Below are 23,881 nucleotides of genomic sequence, written 5' to 3' on the forward strand. Positions count from 1 at the left end.
AAAGTCACCACTGCCCTCAACTTCTTTGCCTCCGGATCATTCCAGGGTGCTACTGGGGACGTCGCCGGGGTCTCTCCGTCGTCTGCACACAAGTCAAGTGCATAAGACCGGTCACCGACGACTTGTTTCGCAGAGCCTCGCAGTACATCAACTTCCCCATGGACAACCTCAGCCAGACGGAGAGGGCAGTGGGATTCCACTCTGTGGCTGGCTTCCCACGGGTACAGGGTGCAATCGATTGCACCCATATAGCAATACGAGCACCTCCACACGAGCCAGGACTGTTCATCAACAGAAGGGCTATCACTCCATCAACACTCAGCTCTTTTGTGACCACCGTAATAGATTCCTTCATGTGTGTGACAGATTCCCTGGCAGCTGCCACGATTCCTTCATTCTGAGGGAATCCAACATCCCGTCCCTATTCCAGGCACCGAACACCCTTAAGGGCTGGCTCCTCGGGACAAGGGATACCTCCTGCACACGTGGCTCATGACACCTCTGAGGAACCCCACATCGCTATTAGGTCTACAATTGAACAGGCTATAGGGCCACTCAAGATGCGATTTAGGTGCCTTGATCGTTCTGGGGGAGTGCTTCAATACGCACCGGACAGAGTGGGACGCATTATAGTCGTGTTTTGTGCCCTGCATAACATGGCACAACAGAGAGGGGGACTGCTGGAGGAGGCCCCATCCACATCTGCCATCCACATTGAGGAGGCAGAGGAGGACGAGGATGAATCCATGGCCAGTGCAACGGCTCACCTGGCTGCTCGTGAGGCCAGGGAGTCACTCATATGTGAACGGTTCTCCTAACATCAGAAAGTGTGAAGAGTCCAGTCCTCACACCACCTGGAAAGAGCAACGTCCACACCAGCCCCCCTCCACCTCCCTCCCTGCACAAATAAGTCCTGCAACTACACATACACCCACTGTAAAGTGACCCACTGGGTGGCATCAAGTGTCGCCATTCATGGTGAAACTCATGAAAGGGCGCTATTACAAAAGCCAGTCAAGAATGGGCAAGATCTGGCAGTAGTGGTGAGAATGAAAGCATTTAATGTGAATATAACAAAAAGCAAATATAAATGAAAAACACGACAGTCTGTCAGACACCCTTGTGCAGACCCTTCATGATCACAAATCCTTATCCTTTCTCTTCCTACTACTTCTACGTGGTGCATCCCCTGTGGCTGCAGCAGAGGTAGTAGCAGGTGGCTCGTGTTCATGCCCTGACTGCTTATTTGCTTTCGGCCTATGCCCTCTGGGTGTTGGAGCCTGTGAGGGCCCCCCCAAAGACTGCTCCATCTGCACCTGTGCAGGGGCTGACTCAGCCACCTGGAGAGGAGGCAGCATTGCAGGTGCTGGTTGAGAGGGGGGCAACAGGTGAGACATGGGAGTGCTTTGAGTGGCGTCCCCACTTCCATGTCCCCTTTCGTTATCATCCCCCTTCTGGGCCAGGCTGACATCACTCCTACCACTCTGCTGGACAACAGTTTGGAGGACATGTGTGACACCTTGTAAGGCCACTTCTAAAGTATCTGTCTGCCTGTTTAAGGCGGCAGGATGTTATTCACCCTGAGTCTGAACGGCCATTGTCAGGGCCTGAATGGACTCATTTGTGAGCCATGCTTGAAGCTCAACGGAGGCTAGCCTTCTCTCCATTGCAGACATTCCCGCACTTACCTGTGACACTATATCAGACAGTGGCTCATGTCCCTGTGACAGTATCTCAGAAATTCCCTCCTGTACATGTGCCACCATTCCACTCATGCAGGAGTTGGACTCCTCCATCTGCGCTATTGTGGAGAGTGCACATGGCACCTGTTCCAGTACCTCACAAATGTGCTGCTGTCCCTCGATCATCCTCCTTTGAAAGGATGGCCCCCAGGGTTCAGCATCTGAGTCCAGCTGAGCAGAGCCTGGAGACGAGTGCTCCCACCGACGCAGACTCTCCACAGCTGCCTCTGCCACCAGTGTCTGTTCGTGTTCACTTATGTGTGGTGACTCACCAGGTGCCAACCCAACTAACTGACTACTAGGACCCACCGTGGTGTGATTATCTGCACTGGTGGATGGCTCGCTAAGGTGTGACGGTGCACCCTCAGAGGCCTGGAGCTCCTGTGAGGAATCGTCCTCTGCAGTCATTGAGGTCGCTGAATGGCCTGTAAGAGAACAAAAGGCAATATTAAGCATCATCACAGATGTGTCATGTTGCGATGAGCATACTGAGGTGTAGAAGATGGAAAGGCATGTTAACATCAATTCATATTGTGTGTGATGAATGTTAAAGTTGTGTCACCAGACATTTCTGGGGTGCCAGTCTCAGCGTCCCCGACGGACAGGCATTCGCGGGTGCGGCTGATCTCGAGCACCTCCTGCTCTGCGTCTGTGAGGACCACTATTTATTGTGGCCCCCTCCAGTCCTCACCCTCTCGAGTGCATTTTGCGTTTTCTTCTCCCAGAAGGGGAGAAAGTACAGACTTGTACGTGAGTGATGGTGAAGTGGTCAGCCGATGAATGTATTGCTTTGGGTGAGGCTGACCGTGAAAGGTGCATCAGAGGGTGAATATCAGACAGAGTCATCACATTGGATCAGGATTGGGGTGAGCAGTAGTGGTGAGGTCACAAATTGGGAGGTGAGGAAGTGCTCAGGAAGTGCAGTTAAGTTGGAGATGAGCCTTAAGTGGGTGCGAGGAGTGATTTGATGGAGTAGTCTTGGCAGTGCAGAGGGGAGGGGAAACGGTGATGAGGAAGACGGAATGCAGGAGAATCAGTAACTGGACTTACTTTTGCTGACCTAGTTACATCATTGAAACACTTCCTGCACTGGACCCAGGTGCGGGAGATGTTGCTGCTGCTGGTGACCTCCTCTGCCACCTCGAGCCAGGCCTTCTTGGTGGCAGAGGCAGGCCACTTCCTTCCATCCACGGGGTAAAACACCTCCCTCCTCCTCCTCACCCTGGACAGTATCTGCTGCAGAGAGGCATCATTGAACCTTGGAGCAGCCTTGCCTCTGTGCTGCTCCATATTGTGTGTTCTTGGTGTTTGCTGCAGCAAAATCCATTGGAGCAATGACCCTATAAATAGAGCTGCTCCAGCTGACAGCCTGTGATGCGGGTGCGCAGTCCGCCCACTGCACAGCTTTCGGACGGCAGACCTGGAAGCCACATAAAGGGCCATCAATTAACTTGCGATCGCATGGGAAACGGTAAGATTTTCGTCGTCGGGTTACCGGCGCGCCCACTGATTCCCCCCCCGCCACCACCCCCACCACTGCCATCCCACCGCCCTCTCAAAATCGAGCCCAAGGACTCTGAATTTCTGTAGGGGTTTTCTGAATCTCCTGCTGTAACTTTAGCAGCAGATCACCTGAAATCCTGGGGAAATGGGGTGAAGGGCCATTTTTAGCCGATTATGCCATTTGTCCGGGGTTTCTGCTGACCCCTCCCAGCAGGAGATTGGAGGACTGACACCTGCAGAAATTCAGGACCAAGTGCTTTGCTTTTACTTTAATTAAAACAAAAATCTATCTAGGGGTAAAGTGAAAGTCTGATGGTGAACCTGGTAGAAGCGGTGAACTGTGTAAATCATTGTGGGTTGTTATTTACCTAGACTGTGTTTTTCTGTAAATCACTTGCTTGTTTTCTTATGTCTTACCAATCTACAAAATAAAAAAAAATACTTTTACTGATTTTCTCCAAATTTAACCGGGTTGTTAGGAGTCTACTTTTCTACCAATGATTTTTCTGGGTTTTCCATGGATCTTCTTACAGAGGATGATTGGGAAAACCCCTGCGGATGAGTTGGATTGAGCTCCAACTTTTCAAATTATTTGAGCTGAAATATCTGTGGCCCTTCTGGCACATTGCTGCTGTAAGTGCAGAGAGTGCAGCAGAAGGGCCTCGAATGAGGATGGGACTAAGAAACACCCATTCCCGGCTTTCCCAGGCAGTTTCCATCAGGCCTTGTTCGGGGAGGAACCTCCACTGGCCCCAAACAAGGTCAATTACATAGGAGGAGGTGTAACTGAGGAAATCATAGAATCATTACAGCACAGAAGGAGGCCATTCAGCCCATCGAGCCTTGCTAGCAATCCAGTTAGTCCCATTCCCCCGTTCTTTCCCCGTAGCCCTGCAAATTTTATTCTCTTCAAATATTTACTCATTTCCTTTTTGAAAGCGACGATTCAATCTGCTTCCACCACTATTTCAGACGCGCATTCCAGATCATAACCACTCGCTGCGTAAAAAAGTTTTTCTTCACATCGCCTTTGGTTCTTTTGCCAATCACCTTAAATCTGTGTCCTCTGCTCCTCGGCCCTTTCGCCAATGGGAACAGTTTCTTTTTATTTACTTTATCTAAACCGGTCATGATTGTGATCACTTCTATCAAATCTCCTCTTAATGTTCTCTATTCTAAGGAGAACAACCCCAGCTTCTCCACGTAACTGAAGTCCCTCATCCCAAAAAAAAGCTGGGAACTTCCTTGGCCCTGGCCTGATGAAAAAGCAGTGGGCTAGTATACTGAGTGAGACTAGCATACTGGCCTGCCGAATGCCAGAAGTGGGGCTCACTTCATGGCCTGAACCCCCGAAGGTCAGAACATTTTTAGCATAATTTACCAAACACCTTTATAGGGACACAATTAAGGAATCTTTCCGGTTGGGGCCAACACTATCCCTGTCCCGAGCATTACACCCTTGGCAACAATTTCCAGCCTGTTCTGGCAGTTGCGTCCTTAGTGACACGGATGCCCATTGCTGTTATTTAAAATGGGTGACCTTCTCCTCACCCCATATACCTTGGAAGGGTCAGCACTGGCAGCCTCTGGTGGGTGGATTCCAACACTTACACCAGGACTGATGGTCCATGAGTTTCCAGGGGCAGTATATCTAACTTCGTTTAAGGCAATCAATCGTGAGCACTGAAAAAAATTAAAAATGAGCATCAGTACTAGAAGAAACAGAATAAAACTGTCTAGCCATGGAACAACACCATCAACTTCCGAAACACAATACAACCTTATTCCAAGGAGCAGCTTACTTCAACTATTGGTTCAAACAACTGACAATCAACTAAGTACTGCATCAGAGACCCCACCAGGCTCCTCACAACTGCCAGAAAAGGTAAAAGTCAGACGCAAACCTCCAAACAAAAGATTCAAATTAGTGACAGATAACAACAATTTTGCTGATGACAATCGAACACAAAATATCCAAAATATACCAAAAATGATGTGATATTATTCACTGCAAGCTGACACATGAAAACAGGCATAATGAGGTTCATTTTCAACTTACTGTCTGGGCGGTAATCTGACGGAGTGGATTGCCTGCCCGTTGCAGAACCTGACAATTTTCATCCCATTATGAAGTTGAAAATTTCCCCCAATACCTACACATGAACAAAACATAATTCTCACAGAAGTTTTCCTCTTAATAGAAAGCACTCCATTGCAGATTGTGAGTCTACAACACTGTGCTACACTTTACAAAACATTGGTAAACTCCTTCAATTCCACAATTACAATTGCACTAGACACAAATCCCCTCTCAATTCTTTGTGATGTTGCTACCACAAAACAACCAGAGGAAACGTTTCCCTCTAGCAGAGAAAATACAGGCTGGTTTTTTTCCTTCCCTAGAACAGATACACTGAGGTGAACCATAGTATCCCAACCATTGCCTTAGCTAAGATCAACTGATTCAGGACAACAGCAAGATGATTCCTGGAATCTTTGCAATGAGTATGTCTCAATATCAGACCATAGCATACATTTTTCCACTGAACCATTGGGGGAGGCAATTTTTTTTAAACAACAATTTTTTTATAATCACAGGAAAAGCAAAAATAAATTGAGTTATCAAGTTATCAAGTGCTGCTGAAAATACAACAAACATATTAGATAAACAGTATGAAATAGGACAACTTGAACAACATGATGAACAAGCAGTAATTAACACAACATACCTAATCAAGGTAATTTGGTACGTGAAGTATCACAGAGATAGTGATGGATAACTTTAAATATGGGTGAGAATCGATGATCATTACTTGACAAAAATGAAGATTTGGTTTAAGTTCAAATCCAACTGCATGTATTTGTAACAGAGAATAATAAATCTTAGAGGCCCAGTAATAGCACACACAATCTACAAAACTACATAACCAATAATACTACTTTCTACCTTAGTATAAATGTTCGAAGTCCTAAATCTGGACAATTTGAGACACAAGAAGAATATCCATGGGGTTTTTCAATCTGTAACTTTTATAAAAGATTGATGGAAACACCGGATAAATGGTGTGATCTTTAGCCATTTACAACATCTCTCCGAGGGATCACAGATCTTCCGCTAAAGTTACAGCTGGAGGTCGGGAGAACCCCCATGATAAATATGTGGGGGTTCTCCCACAAATATGTGGCTGAATAAAATGAGTATAACATATTGAAAACAATGCTGGCAAATTCTGGAATACAAACTGGCAGCAAATTAACAAATTACTCCATCTCCATGCAGCTTACACAAAAGTCAGTAAATATGCAGCATAGTGTTGAACTGAGCCATGCAGATCAGGAGGCCCGCAGTTCAATCTTTAGTCTGTACTGTGTTGGTTGTTCATAGTCAGGGAGGGTGTCGGGGCAGCTTCAATCAGCCTAGAATCCCAAGGCTATGGAGGGGAGAAAAACATAAATTCATACAACTAAATAAGTGATTTTCAGCAAAAGTACTGGAAAATTAGGGACAAAATTCAGATTTTGCACTTCTGGAGGGGAGTCTTGCCTACCAAGGTACATATGGGAAATTTGGACTCATACTATGCACGATTTTCTAACCATTTAAATTAATGGTCATACAATCATACATAGCACACACTCAGTGCATTGGCAGCTGGTGAAGCTCCCTGTTGAGAGCACATATTACCTCTACCAACTGGACTGGTGAATATCACAAACAAAATACCACAAAATATCCCAAACATAAAAGAAGATTATAACCTTAGTGAAAACGCAGCAATTTCTAGCTCTATAATTACTGCTGGAACATTCAGTGCGAACACCCAGCAAGTAAAACAATCCGTTGGGATAAGATACATTACACTCATTAAAAACAGGAGCAGAAAGTCATAAAAAAAAGCTGCACAGAAAATTATTCTTTTTTTTGGTGGTGAAACAAAACCGTTTCTTGCCAACAACAACATACTATATTAAAAAAATTCTTACTTGTTTCAAATATAATGAAACAATCTACACTGACAAATTACCACCATTGTGATATTCCCTGTAATTCGGAATCTCAGTTTTCAAGTTCTACCTCTTAATTGATGCAGATCTCATCATGTATATCAATCTATATATCCAGCAGTAAGTATCAAAAAAGCCTCTAACTGTCTATATCTATACACAATTGTATGTGTATGTTCAACACTCAGGAATTAAATCATTGGCACCAAACAGTAGTTTATTTTCCATAATTTTTTTTCCATTTTTAATCCGTTATTTATTTTTACCTGTGATGTCAAATATTTTAGTTTGTTTCTTCAGTTCATGCATCAAAACAAGACCTAAAACATTGAAAGTAAATTTATGTACTGAAAAAACAACAACTTGTAAATTGAAAGTTGATTAGTTTTGAAGAAAACACACAGAAATTACAATGCATGTAATAAAAATAATATTCCATATTCAAATACACTCTAAGGTATGTTCCATTTTGAATTGTTATGGTTGATTCTATTTATATTGTAGGCACAATGTTAAAAAGTAAATTAGAAATATATAGTACATTAAAACAGGCACATATGTTTTCATTTTATCTATTGATAAACAAATATTCACTGCACTACATTTTTTTCTTGCTACTTCCTCTTCAACCAAAACACAATAACATTTTATTGAACACCACATTAAGCTATGTCAGGGCAAAAAAAAACAACATAGACTTACTGCTGAGCTTCATACATTTCGGCAGAGACACATAGATCTGTACAGCAAAGTCTGACTCCCCGGATCAACTCTATCAGGATACCGTCTCCTAGCTGCTCTATCAGTTGTTGTGCTGCTGAATATTCTTTATTGCTTCCTCCGTGTTATAGCAGAGTTCACCAGTGTCTTACTGTTTGCATATTTATCTCCAGAGGATTAGTTTTCCAATCCTGAGGACTGGGTGGGATCCTTGATCAGGTTAATCACTGAATTGCAGCTCTCAGTCATTGTTCATGATCACAGCACTAAAGAATACCTGAAAAGTCAGTAGTGGCAATAACTATCTCTATGTAACTCGGTTGCAGAATTTCTTGGATTTCTTACACCTGCGTAGTTTGAATGGTGTTTACTTTTTGAACAATCTTCTGGGTTGGCAGTAAAAAGAAATTAAACTGTTCACAAAACACTGGTCATTTATTTTGGCAGTTAAATCGTTCCAGGAAACATCATCTCTCACCGTAAGTTTTTGATTGGTTTTTCACTTCTCCTGCATCGACCAAACTTTATAAATACAAGAGCCTCTGGTGCATATGTTACAGTTTAAATCCCTGAGTCACTCTTTCGTTGATGTGATGCATGAATTATTTGTGTTTGGTTGGAAAACATTCATATTTCAACCAGATTGCTCAAGATGTGTCAAAGTTAATTTTGTACAAGTAGAAGGAAGTGTGAATTTTTTGTATTTATATCTTTCTTCTGTCAACCTCTATAACCACACCATGGCATTCAGAATTAACCATAACAAGAGTTTTCATAAATGCCTAAAGGTGATGTTTCCTTTTGTTGGACAAACATTCATCACCCAAAAACACAATAAACTCTTTTGTCCTTTTAATGCACCATTGATCCTTTTATGTCTATTTTATCTCAAACTCCAAGTAACCAATGTCCAGTTTGATTATTTACTTTAAATTTTCTCGTTTTCCTTAAGATCAGTTTTTATTTGCTCCTTACCTTCCTAACCATAGCTCAATGTATTTCTTTGATTTGGAAATATTCTTTGTATTGAGGTTTTTCCTGCATTAACATCTGTGTTAACTGTTTGGTTCTCAACTTCTATATCACATTGAATCGCTCTTCAAGCATAAGGAAAATATCTTTTGGTCAGTAATTTATTATGGGTACGTTATAGCAAGAATTTTAAAAGCAGCAGCTTATATAGGTGAACAGTGAAAAACATTCTAGGTAGTAATAATTAAGATTGTAGGAGGGGTTGGGACATATTTGATAGTTGGATATCTGTTTCTGAATGTTGGAACATTATTAAACTTGGGGATCTTGCTGGTCTGTTTTATAGAGATTTGAACAGTTACATACAGTTTTTACTGTATCTTTACTTGTTCATTCTAGTGACAGAAAATAATGCTAGAATAACTGACATCTTGAATAGATACTACTTTGGTCAACTTAGTATAGATTTGCTCCTATATCACTCAAAAAAGATGGTTCATCCTCAAACTCCTAGTTGTATTTGACATGATACAAATATCATAATTCCATTTACTAAACTCTGTGGTCCACTGCTGAGGTAGACTTGAGTGGAAGACTTTCCCCATTAGGTGCTGGATATTATTACAATGAATCTTATTTGTGACATTTAAGAATCATCAGAAGGAGACGATAGTAATCTTTTCTGTTTTTTCAGCTTGAATGAACATCCCCTGGGTAAGAGAAGAGTGCACAAGCAATGGCCCCTAACATACAGTCTATTAACAAGTCCAGGATGCTGACTGATGTCCCTAGTGCAGAGATCATGATCTCTGAGCCCTACTATAGCTGTGACTGGAAATAGGATCTTCGTTATAATAATTGGTTAACTGTTGAAACCCTTGTATTTTGCTATATAAACAGTTGGTGAAAATCACTAGGAGGCAATTAGTGTTTAGTGGAGGTGTGAGACAGGAGTACTGGAGTTGCTGGTGAGCGTTCTGTTCTGATATGCCTGAGCAAATGGTGAAATCCTTTCAGTTTTACATCGTACATGTTTGCTTTCTTAGTCAAAACTTCAGAACAATTGAAAGATTGACTTTAATCTTACAATCTAAAAAAAGCAGCAATAGGACATGAAGAATAAGTTTATGTCATCTATTTGAAGATAATCAAAGTTTATATTTTTTCAAGAGTAAAAGTGGAGTGAAGTCTTCTGTTCTCTTAAATTGAATTTGGCTTTCAGACAACAGTGATTAGTTTTTCAGTCTTGTGTTTTTGATCCATTAACAACAAGGATGTAAGATTTTATTGTATTTATTGTGTGTATTTTCCAGAAAATTCTCGCCCAACTTGCTGCTTCAGTGAATCAAAAAGAGGAAAGTGCAGCACAAGCCAGTGAAGTTCCATCATTTCCAGGTATTGAGAGTTTTTAATTTATTGAGTTCAATAGGAAATGCTTAAAATCTAGAGAAATATTTAAAATTAATTTTAACACTATCAATGTCTTATCAAAACCATAATCAAAACCATACAACTATTATAATAGGTAAAAGAAATGTAATATTAGAATTAACAAATTAAATTAATCAAGAAAACTAGAATCAATGCTTTACTAAAGTAAACATAATGCATGGTTGCATCCTTCTGACACATTTCAATATTGTCTGATCCAATAATGATAATAGTGATTGTTCCAGCATTGTTTGGTATGTAATGGGGAACGTTTGAAATATTCCATTACACCTCATTATTCAATCAGCTTTCTGCTCCTCATTCCAGCAGTGAACACTAGAATACTCATTGGAATGATTTTGCTATATGGGTATAATTAAACAAAAAATAATCACAATTGTGTGACTTAAGCTATATCTTTGTTCATAATAAATGCTTTGGTAGGAATTTGGGTCTTATTGGAATACAAGTGTGAAGTATTCACTCTTCATCGGAAGCCATTGTAATCTATTGGCAGTGCACAATTGAGTTTACACCATCTACGGCTCTTGTACTCAAAATGTAATTTGTATTTTCTTAGTAATGTTAGTCTGGATTGATCTCCCCAACTCCAGCCCTTTGTTTTTTTGATGTCTTCCATTTCACATAGGCCTATTTCAGTTAGTGTCTGAAGAGTTGGCCTCCACCTAATCCTGCCAAAACTAAAACTAAAACTAAATGACATCTGTCAGTACTTGTGAAGGCAGACTAATTACTACAAGTACCAGATATGATAAAAGGTGACCTCCCATACATATCTGGTACTGTGAACTCATGCACAAATTCAATAAATTAACCTTCATTTGTCTGAATTGTCAGATTGGTACAGTAGCTCTATAAGAAATGTGTGGTTCCTTTCCGGAAGATGCTGATTCCTTTGTGGGGTACAGTTTGTGTTCACACCTGACCTTCATGCACATACATTTCTAGCAGGGGTCACTGGATAGCGATCAAGAATGGGAACATTGTTAATTATTCCCTCTGTAACTGAGGGGCACTGAGGCTAACTTTCATGACCCTACTGCCACCTTGGCTGAAATCTGCAAACTCAGCACAAAGAAGTATCAATTTTTATTTGCGAAGTGTATAGAAAGTCATCTTATTTCGAGCATTAAAATATTAAATCTGGAGGTATGCAGCACTTTGAAATTAACCGTTTGAAAATAATCTTGGGCAGGGTGTAAAATGGTCTGCCGATTCGTAATTGCCCATTTTTTGCACTACCTAAGATCAGTTTAGGCACTACCTAATTTTTGCGCTACCTAAGATCAATAATAATGGAAAACAAGGAAATGGCAGAGGAATTGAACAAATATTTTGTATCTGTCTTCACAGTAGAAGACACAAATGACATACCAATAATAGTCGAAAATCAAGGGGCAAAGGGGAGGGAGGAACTAAAAACAATCACTATCACTAGAGAAAAAATACTAGGTAAATTAATGGGTCTAAAGGCTGACAAGTCCCCTGGACCTGATGGCTTGCATCTGAGGGTCTTAAAGGAAGTGGCTACAGAGATAGTGGATGCATTGGTTGTAATCTTCTAGAATTCACTAGATTCTGGAAAGGTCCCACCGCAAATGTAACACCCCTATTCAAGAAGGGAGTGAGACTGAAAGCAGGTAACTACAGACCAGTTAGCCTAACATCTGTCAATGGGAAAATGCTAGAATCCATTATTAAGGAAGTAGTAGCAGGACATTTGGAGAGTCATAATACAATCAAGGAGAGTCAACATGGTTTTATGAAGGGGAAATCATGTCTGACAAATTTATTAAAGTTCTTTGAGGAAGTAATGGGCAGGGTGGATAAAGGGGAACCAATGGATGCAGGATATTTGGATGTCCAAAAGGCATTCAATAAGGTGCCACATAAAAGATTACTGCACAAGATAAAAGCTCATGGTGTTGGGAATAATATACTGGCATGGATAGAGGATTGGCTAACTAACAGAAAACAAAGAGTCAGGATAAAAGGGTCATTTTCAAAATGCCAATCTGTAACTAGTGGGGTGCCGCAGGGATCAGTGCTGGGGCCTCAACTATTTACAATTTATATCAATGACTTGGATGAAGGAACAAAGTAACTTGCGACCAAATTTGCTGATGATACAAAGATAGGTGGAAAAGCAAGTTGCGATGAGGACACAAAGGGCTCGATTTTAGGGTCGGATTACCTGCGGGTTTCCAGCGGGGGGGCCCCGAAAATCCCGATCTCCGATCACGTGACCGGATTCGGACGAAATCCCGGCCACTTCCGGGTACCGCGCTGACGTGCGGGGCTGCGCGCGCAAGCCCCGCTGGTGGGAATCCCGCAGGCAATTAAAGCCAGCGGGGTTCCACTTGAGAGCACTTAACTTGCTCGTTGTGGTCAGTTAATGAGCTGAAGCAGCTGTCAAAAGAGGAAGTGTGGGATTTTACGTTCAAAGCAGTCAGTTTCCCACACTGGGGGAAACAGGACCCTTCAAACCAGGCGTGTTGCAGCCAGCAGCCTGTGGCAGGTGCCAAGGTGCGCTCCACGGGGGAGCGCCCTCACCCACGCAGGAGGCCACCGCGTCACATAGGGCAACCCCTGCCCCCCACCACCCCCCGGCCAAGCCAGAGGACAGACCGACACGAAACCGCAGCCCCAGTCCGAGGACCCACACACCTACCCTGCACAACCCCTCAGACCAACACCTGCCAGTTGGGTGGTGTGTGGACACCCTCGGAGGACGAAGAGCATGACCACCACCAGCAGCCTCGCAGTCCACGCCGTCCGCCGCAGAGACGTGGATCCCCCCAACACGGTGTGGTTGCACGCCCACCTGCACAGCAGGAGGGAGGGCTACCGCAGAGAGAGACGCGTCGCAGAGGGCACTACCCTCGCCACAGGGTCCACAGACCGAGGCGCAGCTCCCCGGACCTCTCCGAGCAGCAGTGCACAGGGAGGCGCAGATTCGCTCGACATGTAGTCGTGGAGATCTGCAGCCTCTTTCATGCCGAGCTGCTCCTGGCTGGCCCCAGCACCAACTGCTTACCTGTCGCTGGCAAAGTCACCACTGTCCTCCACACCTTCTCCTCCGCATCCTTCCAGGGTGCAGCCGGCAACACCGCCGATGTCTCTCAGTTGTCTGCGCGGACGAGCCCTGCAAATACACCTGCACCTACTCTGCAGTAACACGATGGGTCGCATCAGTGGTGGGTCCTCATAGTGATACCCAGGAGCGGGCATTATTGGACACAATGGACAGGATTCGCGGAGACATGGCAGTGGTGGTGTCAATATAATGTGTGCTGTTTGTTGCTCTGAAATTCAATATGGGTAACACCCATGACAAACCCTCAGACACCCTTGTGCACCCCCTTCATGCTGATGAGACGTTTGCCTTACCCTGCCTACTGCACATATGTGATGCATGCCCTGTGGCTGCAGCACAGGTGGTGGCAGGTTGAGTGAGGCTGGCCGTGAGGAAGATGCACGAGAGGGTGAGTATGGGATGGAGCAATGAGATTGTATGAGGATTGGGTCGCGTGTTAGTGGCAGGATGAGTACTGGCGAGGTGAGTAGGTGGAGGTAAGATGAGGATGGGGTGTGAGTGGGCATGAAGGGTGATGTGACAGAATAGTGTTGGCGGTGCCGAAGGAGATTTGGGGTGGGGGCAGTGTTGTGGCAGACGGAGTGTAGGGGAAAGACTTTGTGTTCTCACTGTGGCTGACCTACTGCGGTCATTGCAGCGCCTCCTGCACTGTATGCAGGTGGGCGATATGTTGGTGGCGCAGGTGACCCCCTCTGCCACCTCGAGCCAGGCCTTCTTGGTGGCAGAGGCAGGCCGCTTCCTCCCGCCCGCCGGGGGGAAGATCTGTGTCCTCCCCCTCCTCCTCACCCCATCTGATGATACCTGGGGTGAGGCATCATTAAACTGGGAGCAGCCTTCCCCTTGGGCTGCTCCATGCTGCAATTTGTCCCATTGGTTGCAGCATCTGTCAGTGGAGGACTGCCCCTTTAACTAGAGAGCCTCCAGCTGACAGATCGTACTGCGCATGCGCAGCCCGCCCGACGCGCAGGCCAGCGCCGTGGACCCCGGAGGAGCAGGTAATTGGATCCTATTAGTGGATTGCCTGCTACGATCGCGTGGGCAACCCACTAATTTCGCCGTTCGCGTTTTCGACGCTCCCGGAGGACCACCCGCTGGGAACCCGCAGGCCTGCTAAATTCGAGCCCAAAGTGTCTGCAAAGGGATATTGACAGGTTAAGTGAATGGGCAAAAATTTGGCAGATGGAATATAATGTGGGAAAATGTGAAGTCATCCACTTTGGGAAGAAAAATAAAAGAGCAAAATATTATTTGAATGGAGAAATATTACAAAATGCTGTGGTACAGAGGGATCTGGGTGTCCTCGTACATGAAACACAAAAAGTCAACATACAGGTGCAGAGGTAATCCGGAAGGCAAATGGAATATTGACCTTTATTTCTAGGGGGATGGAGTATAAAAGCAGGGAAGTCATGCTACAACTGTACAGGGTGCTGGTGAGACCACACCTGGCGTACTGCGTACAGTTCTGGTGCCCTTATTTAAGGAAGGACATACTTGCATTGGAGGCAGTTCAGAGAAGGTTCACTAGGTTGATTCCGGGAATGGAAGGGTTGTCTTATGAGGAAAGATTGAACAGGTTGTGTCTATACTCATTGGAGTTTAGAAGAATGAGAGGAGATCTTATTGAAACATACAAGATTCTGAGGGGACTCGATAGGGTAGATACTGAGAGGATGTTACCCCTCATGGGGAATCTAAAACTAGGGGGCATAGTCTCAGAATAAGGGATCGCCCATTTAAGATGGAAATGAGGAGGAATTTCTTCTCCCAGAGGGTCGTGAATCTTTGGAATTCTTTACCCCAAAAAGCTGTGGAGGCTGAGTCATTGAACACATTCAAGGCTGAGTTAGACAAATTTTTGATCAGCAAGGGAGTCAAAGGATATGGGGAAAGGGCGGGAAAGTGGAGTTGAGGTAAAAATCAGATCAGCCATGATCTTATTAAATGGCAGAGCAGGCTCGTGTGGCCGAATGGCCTACTCCTGCTCCTATCTCTTTTGGTCTTATGGTCGATTTCACTCCCTTTGTTTATTTTATATATTTATTGTTTCCAATCTGATTGCTGACCCACTCACTGAGGGTCATTGTTAATGATGCCGCCTGGGTGGTAACCTGGTGGAGTGGATATCGCCCGCCCATTGCAGCACCCAATTTTTATTCCATTGAATTCAATGAGATGAAAATTAGGCGGGCTCTACAATGGGCCTCCCATCTGATGCGTCAGGTTACCATCGAGGTGGCAAAGTTGTGTGGTATCTATACATTTAATCATCTGTTCTGAGTGTCTAAAATTATAGCATTTGTAGCAATGACATTGACTATTACTCAGTAAACAACTATATATTAATGTTCAATAATAAAAAATATATGTGGGCAAAAATGCACATGTTGTAAAGGTACAAAATGTGTTTATTGTAGTGGATTCAGGAGAGTGCAGTAAGTGAGTTGGAGAAGGTCCAGAGAACAGCTACCAAATGACACCTAGGATAGATTGAAGGAACTGGGGCTTTTTATTAGGACAAGTGTAGACTTCAAGGTGAGATGATTGAGGTTTATAAAATGATGAAAGTGATAGATTCTGTTCAGGTGGATAGTTTATTTGAACTCCATATGGATGGGAGAGCTAAAAGGCTTCAATATAAAATATAAAAACATAAGCCTCGGTTTTAATGGTGGTGTGAGAATGGTGCACGCGAGCCCCGAAGCGGGCGGCGCACCCGGAAGCGAGAGTGATGTCGACACACGGCAGAGTATAACGGCCGGGCCTCATTTGCATGCCAAACCTCCTGACCAAAATGGCCGGGGAGTCGGCAGGAGGCAGCTCCCCGGTCGTTAAAATCGTGCCGGTCAGAGGCAGCTGCCAGGGACCAAAGGGATCTGACTCAGATTGGAAACTTGTGTGGGAAATCTGAGGCTAAAATTTATTTCTTGGCACCCACAAATAAAGTGATTCAAGAAATATTCCACACTTCTGCACTTCCAAATGACTCTTATATTGAAAGCTCCAAAGAATGTTCCATTGCGATATTTTTCTTTGACATTTTCTGTTTGCAGTTTGGAAATAGAGAGAGGATGCTAAAGAGAAGAATCAGTGAACTTCAGGACTTACTAAAGACTTTTGGAGAACTGGAGGATTTAATAATTTTGGAGCTATATTAACAATTCAAACACCTAAGAACCTTCAAAGAGAACTAAAATGAACACAAGTCTCGAAAACACAGAAATGATGGAACACTGCTATGAATTTGTGGATGGATCTTGCTTTAAAACAACCCGATCCAATGGCCTCCGAGTATCCCTTTATGCACTTGGCGCAGTAGCAATTCTGGTCACAATGTTTGGTAACATGTTGGTGATTATTTCAATCTCCCATTTCAAACAGCTCCACACACCCACTAATTATCTCGTTCTTTCCTTGGCAATTGCTGATTTTCTGCTGGGATGTATGGTTATGCCTTACAGTTTGATGAGGTCTATAGAAAACTGTTGGTACTTAGGGGAATTGTTTTGCAAACTTCAAGCAAGCTTTGATTTTATGCTCTGTGCAGCATCAATATTCCACCTGTGCTTTATTTCTGTTGATCGTTACTATGCGGTTTGTGACCCGCTGAAATACAAAACCAGAATTACTGTTCATACGGTTCTAATAATGATTGTCATCAGTTGGAGTCTATCAGCATTTGTGGGCTTTGGCATGATATGTTTAGAATTAAATTTAATAGAAATAAGGGATTTTTATTATCACAATATTTTTTGCTATGGGGGTTGTATACTAGTGATGGGTAAACTATGTACAGTGATCTACTCAATAATTTCTTTTTACTTCCCAGGATTTATTATGTTGTGTATTTATACAAAGATTTACTTGGTAGCCACAAAACAAGCCCGAGCCATAAATGACATCACAAGGCAAATGCAGACCATCAAAGAAAGCAAAAACATAGCTTCCCAGACAAGTGAAAGAAAAGCTGCAAAAACCCTGGGAATAGTGATGGGAGTATTTTTAATCTGCTGGTCTCCATATTTTACTTGTAATTTCATAGATCCTTTTATTGGACATTCAACTCCTCCAATTATGTTCGATGCTTTTTTTTGGTTTGGTTATTTAAACTCTGCATTCAATCCCGTGATCTATGGATTTTTTTATTCTTGGTTCAGAAAAGCCCTAAAAATTATTTTAACTTTTAAAATATTCACATCCGATTCCTCAAGAATAAATCTTTTCTGAGTTAACTGCATCAAGATAAAATAAGAATTATAGAACTAGAGATGAAGTAATGCAGGCAAAGGTGCTCCTGTCTTGCTATGGCTTTTTTGCATATCCTATAATTTATTATTTTAACTCAGAATACATTTTACAATTATATCTTCGACACCTGTGAAAATAGTCATTGCACTGAACACTGCAATTGCCATGCGATTGACAGCACAAACAATTGTCAGATATGATTCAAGAATTTTAAAATGATATAAAGAGTGAACAGAATGATCTTATGCATGAATAAAAGTTTTCTTCCACCTTGAGTGATGAGAGGTTTATGACTTTTCAAATTGAAAGTTTATCCTGCAATCAATAATCACTTATGCTGCCACAGTTGGATTTATACCGCACCAAGCAATCTAAGGTTGAATTGTTTCTAATTGTTCTAGTTGGCTAACATTATCAATAACAAAAAAGAACTTTCTCCAGTATTCCTAGAAGGGACAACCAATCAATGCCCATCTTTCCCGCAACTCCATGTTTGAATCCCTCCAATCAGGTTTCTGCCCCGCCAATGTACTGAAACGGCCCTTATCAAAGTCACAAATGACACCCTAAGAGACTGAGATCATGGTAAACTATCCCTCCTCATCCTTCTCAACCTGCCTGCAGGTTTTGACACGATTGACCACACCATCCTCCTCCAACGTCTCTCCTCCATCGCCCAGTGGGTGGGACTGCACTCTCCTGGTTCCATTCTTAACTATCCAGTCATAGTCAGAGAATCACCTGCAATGGCTTCTCTTCCAGCTCCTGCATGTCACCTCTGGAGTCCTCTAAAGATCTATCCTTGGCCCTCTCCTATTTCTCATCTACCTGCTGCCCTTTGGCGACATCATCCAAAAACACAACATCAGGTTACACATGTACGCTGACGACACCCAGCTTTACCTCACCACCAACTCTCTTGACTTCTTCACTGTGTCTCATTTGTCACACTGCTTATCCGACATCCAATACTGGATGAGCAGAAATTTTCTCCAACTAAATATTGGGAAGACCGAGGCCATTGTCTTCAGTCCCCGCCACTAATTCCGTTCCCTAGCCACAGACTCCATCCCTCTCCCTGTCGACTGTCTGAGGCTGAACTAGACCATTCACAACCTTGGTGTTCTATTTGACCCTGAGATGAGCTTCCAGCCGCATATCTGCTCCATCACCAAGACCGCCTACATACACCTCCCTAGCATAGCCCGTCTTCGCCCCTGCCTCAGCTCAACTGCTGCTGTAACCCTCATCCATGCCTTTGTTATCTCTCGACTTGACTATTCCAATGCTCTCCTGGCCGGCCTCCCATCTTCCATCCTCCATAAACTTGAGCTCATCCAAAACTCTGCTTCCCGTATCCTAACTTGCACTAAGTCCCATTCACCCATCGCCCCTGTGCTCGCTGATCTACATTGGCTCCTGGTCCAGCAACACCTCGATTTTAAATCCCTCCATGGTCACGCCCCTCCCTATCTCTGTGACTTCCTCCAGCCCTACAACCCTCCGACATCTCTGTGCTCCTCCAATTCTGGCCTCTTGCGCATCCCTGATTTTGTTCGGTCCATCATTGGCGGCTGTGCCTTCAGCTGCCTAGGTCCTAAGCTCTGGAATTCCCTCCCTAAACCTCTCCGCGTTTCTACCTCTCTCACCTCCTTTAAGACGCTCCTTAAAACCTACCTTTTCAGCCAAGCTTTTGGTCACCTGTCCTAGTATCTCCTTATGTGGCTCAGTGTCAAATTTTGTTTATCGCTCCTGTGAAGCCCCTTGGAACATTTTACTACATTAATATAAATGCGAGTTGTTGTTGTTGTTGGACTTTTCTCGAAACTTCCAATTGTACCTGCCCTGCTGACAGAATTGAGGCTGTGCCCTACCTCTTGTGCACTTTTAACCTGAACTGAAGTCGACTGCATTTACGCTGCGGTGTGGGATCTGCAGGTCTGTGTGAAGCCAGCAGCTTCTGTGATCAATGCGATTCACTGTAAGATTTCTGGCCCCAACCTTTACGTTGTGCTGCATTGTAATGGTGAAGCTGGCGGATTAAGTGATGCAATAAGGTCCTATGTTGTATTCCTGCATCATGATCATAACTTGTCATAAATGATCATGTAACTGATACATGGTATTTACAGTATTAGTTACATAGGTCAATTCACTGACCTATTCATTTGTCGAATAAGCTAATTTGTATCTTTGTTCTGTAAAGCAACACTAACTTTAAAGAGCAACAGCAACAATTCTTCCATAATATTTTAATTCTAATATATGATGACTATTATTTTAACTATTAGGTTACTACGCGATAGGCTTTGAAGAATCTATCGTTGTTGTTAATTCATCAGTATGATCTCATCCTGAGATTCACATACACTAGAAGTCTGATTCAAGTGAAGTGATCCCATGTTCCTTGGTATAAAAACAGAAAATGCTGGAAAAGCTCAGCAAGTCAGGCAGCATCTGTGGAGAAAGAAACCGAGTTAATGTTTCAGGTCGAAGACCTAGAGACAAACGGAAATCCCGTCGGAGAGAAGAGCAGAACTTCTTCAAGGAGGGCATTCCTGGAAGAGAAATTAAACACTAAATCAAAAGCAAAATAGTGCGGATGCTGGAAATCTGAAATAAAAACAGAAAATGCTGGAAAAGCTCAGCAAGTGTTTTTATTTCAGATTTCCAGCATCCGCAGTATTTTGCTAAGTTCCTTGGCACAAGTTTGCTTCTGTTGTAGATTATCCCCAAAGTGTTTATATTATACGACTTTACTTATACTATTTTACTTATAAAGTGAATAGGCAACACAATCCGAATATCTGTCAAGTACTTAAGAACTCCATTTACCCATTACAAAAGTTCACTTTCTAATGTCAGTTACATCAAAATAGCTTGCTTAATTATGTAACTTTAAGAGTTAATCTTATCTCTTTCCCCTTAGAAATATCTAAATTAAAACTGGACTAGTGTATAAGTGACTAGTGTATATCTGAAACAAAGGAAAAAACCCTATGAGCTGGAGGTTGCATCCTACAAAGGCCATATGCTGTTTGTTCACTGAAGGAATGCAACTGCATGTTGGTTCCTGAGAAATGCGACACTCCAGTGCTGCAAAGACTGCTGTAAAGGGACCTCATGTAACGGGTCTGTCTGTTAACCCATTAATCGTCCAGTATGGCTGACATTATCTCTCTTCTGAAGTGACGTGAGATGTAATGCAATTTCTACCTGTTACCCATTAATAATAAAAAGGTTCACTGTTCACCCAAAACACAAACCAGGACCACTCGGCTCCAGACCTCATTACAGCCTTGGTCCAAACATGGACAAAAGAGCTGAATTCCAGAGGTGAGGTGAGAGTGACTGCCCTTGACATCGAGGCAGCATTTGATCGAGTGTGGCACCAAGGAGCCCCAGTAAAATTGAAGTCAATGGGAATCAGGGGGAAAACTCTCCAGTGGCTGGAGTCATACCTAGCACAAAGGAAGATGGTGGTGGTTGTTGGAGGCCAATCATCTCAGCCCCAGGACATTGCTGCAGGAGTTCCTCAGGGCAGTGTCCTAAGCCCAACCATCTTCAGCTGCTTCATCAATGATCTTCCCTCCATCATAAGGTCAGAAATGGGGATGTTCGCTGATGATTGCACAGTGTTCAGTTGCATTCGCAACCCCTCAGATAATGAAGCAGTCCGTGCCCGCATGCAGCAAGACCTGGACAACATCCACCTTAGGCTGATAAGTGGCAAGTAACATTCACGCCAGATAAGTGCCAGGCAATGACCATCTCCAACAAGAGAGAGTCTAACCACCTCCCCTTGACATTCAACAGCATTACCATCGCCGAATCTCTCACCATCAACATCCTGGGGGTCACCATTGACCAGAAACTTAACTGGACCAGTCACATAAATACTGTGGCTACAAGAGCAGGTCAGAGGCTGGGTATTCTGCGGCGAGTGACTCACCTCCTGACTCCCCAAAGCCTTTCCACCGTCTACAAGGCACAAGTCAGGAGTGTGATGGAATACTCTCCACTTGCCTGGATGAGTGCAGTTCCAACAACACTCAAGAAGCTAGACACCATCCAGGATAAAGCAGCCCGCTTGATTGACACCCCAACCACCACCCTAAACAATAATTCATCTAAGCATTTTATTTCATTTAACATTGTATTTTAGTGTTTAGTTTAGTAGGTTAACTTATTATTGATGAACTAATGTGTACTACAGTGCATATTTCTACTTTATACTTCTTTCCAAACCATACAGAATAAGTTTTTTTAGAACACATCAACATGTGAAAAGAAATCTAATTTTCACTTACTGCTAAAGTTCATACATGTTAGCACCAACGTGCAGATCTGAACAGCTATCACTGACTCTCCACATCACTCCATCATTGCTATTGCACGAGTTACAGTGTTTTCACTGCTGCTCTCCAGTGCCATGGTAGAGTTCGTTGGTGTCTTGTTTACATATTGAAGATCAGTTTTCCAATCTTGAGAACTGGGAAATAGTGGCTGCTCCCAGTTATTGTTCACGGTCACAGTGCTGAAGGAGATCTCAACCTAGAAGACAAAAAGTCCACACCAGCAGTAACATCCTCTGTTACTCGGATACAGAATTTCTTGGATTTGTATCACTTTACACCTTTGATGATCTTCTGTACTTGCAGTAATAGGAAGCAGGGGGACTATTTCTTCATTTTATCCTAAGTTAAATTGGTTCCAGTAAACAGTATCTACAGTAATTTTTTTCCACTAGTGAAGCATCAATCAAGCTCTTAATTGAAGTTTTAGAGCCACTGCAATTTGTGTCACAGCTTAAATCCTTGAATCACTCCTTTGTTGATACAAAACTGGAATAAATTGTTTTTGATTAGTTAACATTAGGGATTGCTCAATCCTGGCATGACAGATGATATTGTTTTTGTACTTGTATCTTGTATTTGCATGAGCTAGTTCACAATGAATTAATCAGGTACATACATCTCCACTCTTGTTTTGTGGCCAGTTGTGAATCAGTGGATAGGAAGGTGAGGAATAGATCTTGTTCATTAGGTTATCGTAACCAACCGTCATCCATTTATCCAACATTTATAAGCATTAGTCACGGCAATATTTTTCTTTTGTGGGTCTTAATATTTAATTCAGATCATTGTCAGGGATTACCTTGCAGAATAAACCAGTTCCATAATTTGTGTAAACATCTCACAGATTATAGCCTTTATCCATATCTGATACTTTCCCAATAATATGCACGTTCAAGGTCAAGCAGAGCAGAGTACCATAAAATGTCAAAAGAAGATATTGCATATTTTTAAATATCTGTTTTCCTATTTTCAGGAAAAGGAAGAGATTCCAATGATCATTTAACAGGAAAGCAAACAGCAGTACATAAAGGGAACATAATACAAAAAGAACACAACAGCGAACCTTCTAACATATACAAGACGAGTAATAAAGCCATATATGGGTTAGTAGATCAAGGTCTGGTTTCTCTGCCATGATTCCACTCGAAATTGGATGGGTTTGTGGAGGAAAATGATGGAAAATTCAGATGGTGAGGCCTACTGCCACCTCGCTCCTCAACCTGTATTGCCCTGCACTCGCCCATGGCAAGACCGCCACTGGCCACTCCTTCCCCATCTTCTCCTTGCAAATGGTGGGGGAAGGGTCGCCAGCAGATTTTCCTGCAATCCTTCCCCATTACTGCCATTTCCCAGGCTCAGCATTTGGAAGGTAGCTGTCGGCTCCAGGAAGCTGGGGTCATGGCCCTGAGGTGCCCCGTGGAGGGAGAGGACTTTGTAGCAGCCTCCTCTCCTTCCATTTCACTCTCGGTGAATCTAGTTGACTGGCAAAAGTGCAGAGCTTTAGTGTTGCTGTGTGGTTTTCATGGGGAAATATATAAATTGACTGATCCAGGCAAACAAGGCATCTGTGGCCTGCATGATGCAGCAGTGCAATTCAAAATAGCAGATTTGACAGATATTTCCTGCAATTGCTTGGAAGGGCCAGTGGCTTAAATGTTCAAGGCAAAAATTACCTTAACAACCATTAACAAAACCATCCCAATCCGGGAAGTGATTTGCAGGTCCAGCTGCAGAAATGTGTAGAGTTCTGTGACAGACTTCCTGTGGAATCGTAATCTTTGCAA

The 23,881-nt window shown here is 43.2% G+C and overlaps 1 protein-coding gene across 1 annotated transcript; it reads left to right on the plus strand.

The window, feature by feature from the left end:
* The first annotated feature begins 16,686 nt into the window (after positions 1-16,686).
* Positions 16,687-17,718, plus strand: LOC137321402 (trace amine-associated receptor 1-like). The gene has a single exon (XM_067983790.1). It carries the CDS (start codon positions 16,687-16,689, stop codon positions 17,716-17,718), a length of 1,032 nt encoding a protein of 343 aa, XP_067839891.1.
* The last annotated feature ends 6,163 nt before the right edge of the window (positions 17,719-23,881 follow it).

Source organism: Heptranchias perlo, chromosome 5 (genome assembly GCF_035084215.1).
Source record: "Heptranchias perlo isolate sHepPer1 chromosome 5, sHepPer1.hap1, whole genome shotgun sequence".
In the NCBI taxonomy this organism is placed as follows: Eukaryota; Metazoa; Chordata; class Chondrichthyes; order Hexanchiformes; family Hexanchidae; genus Heptranchias; species Heptranchias perlo.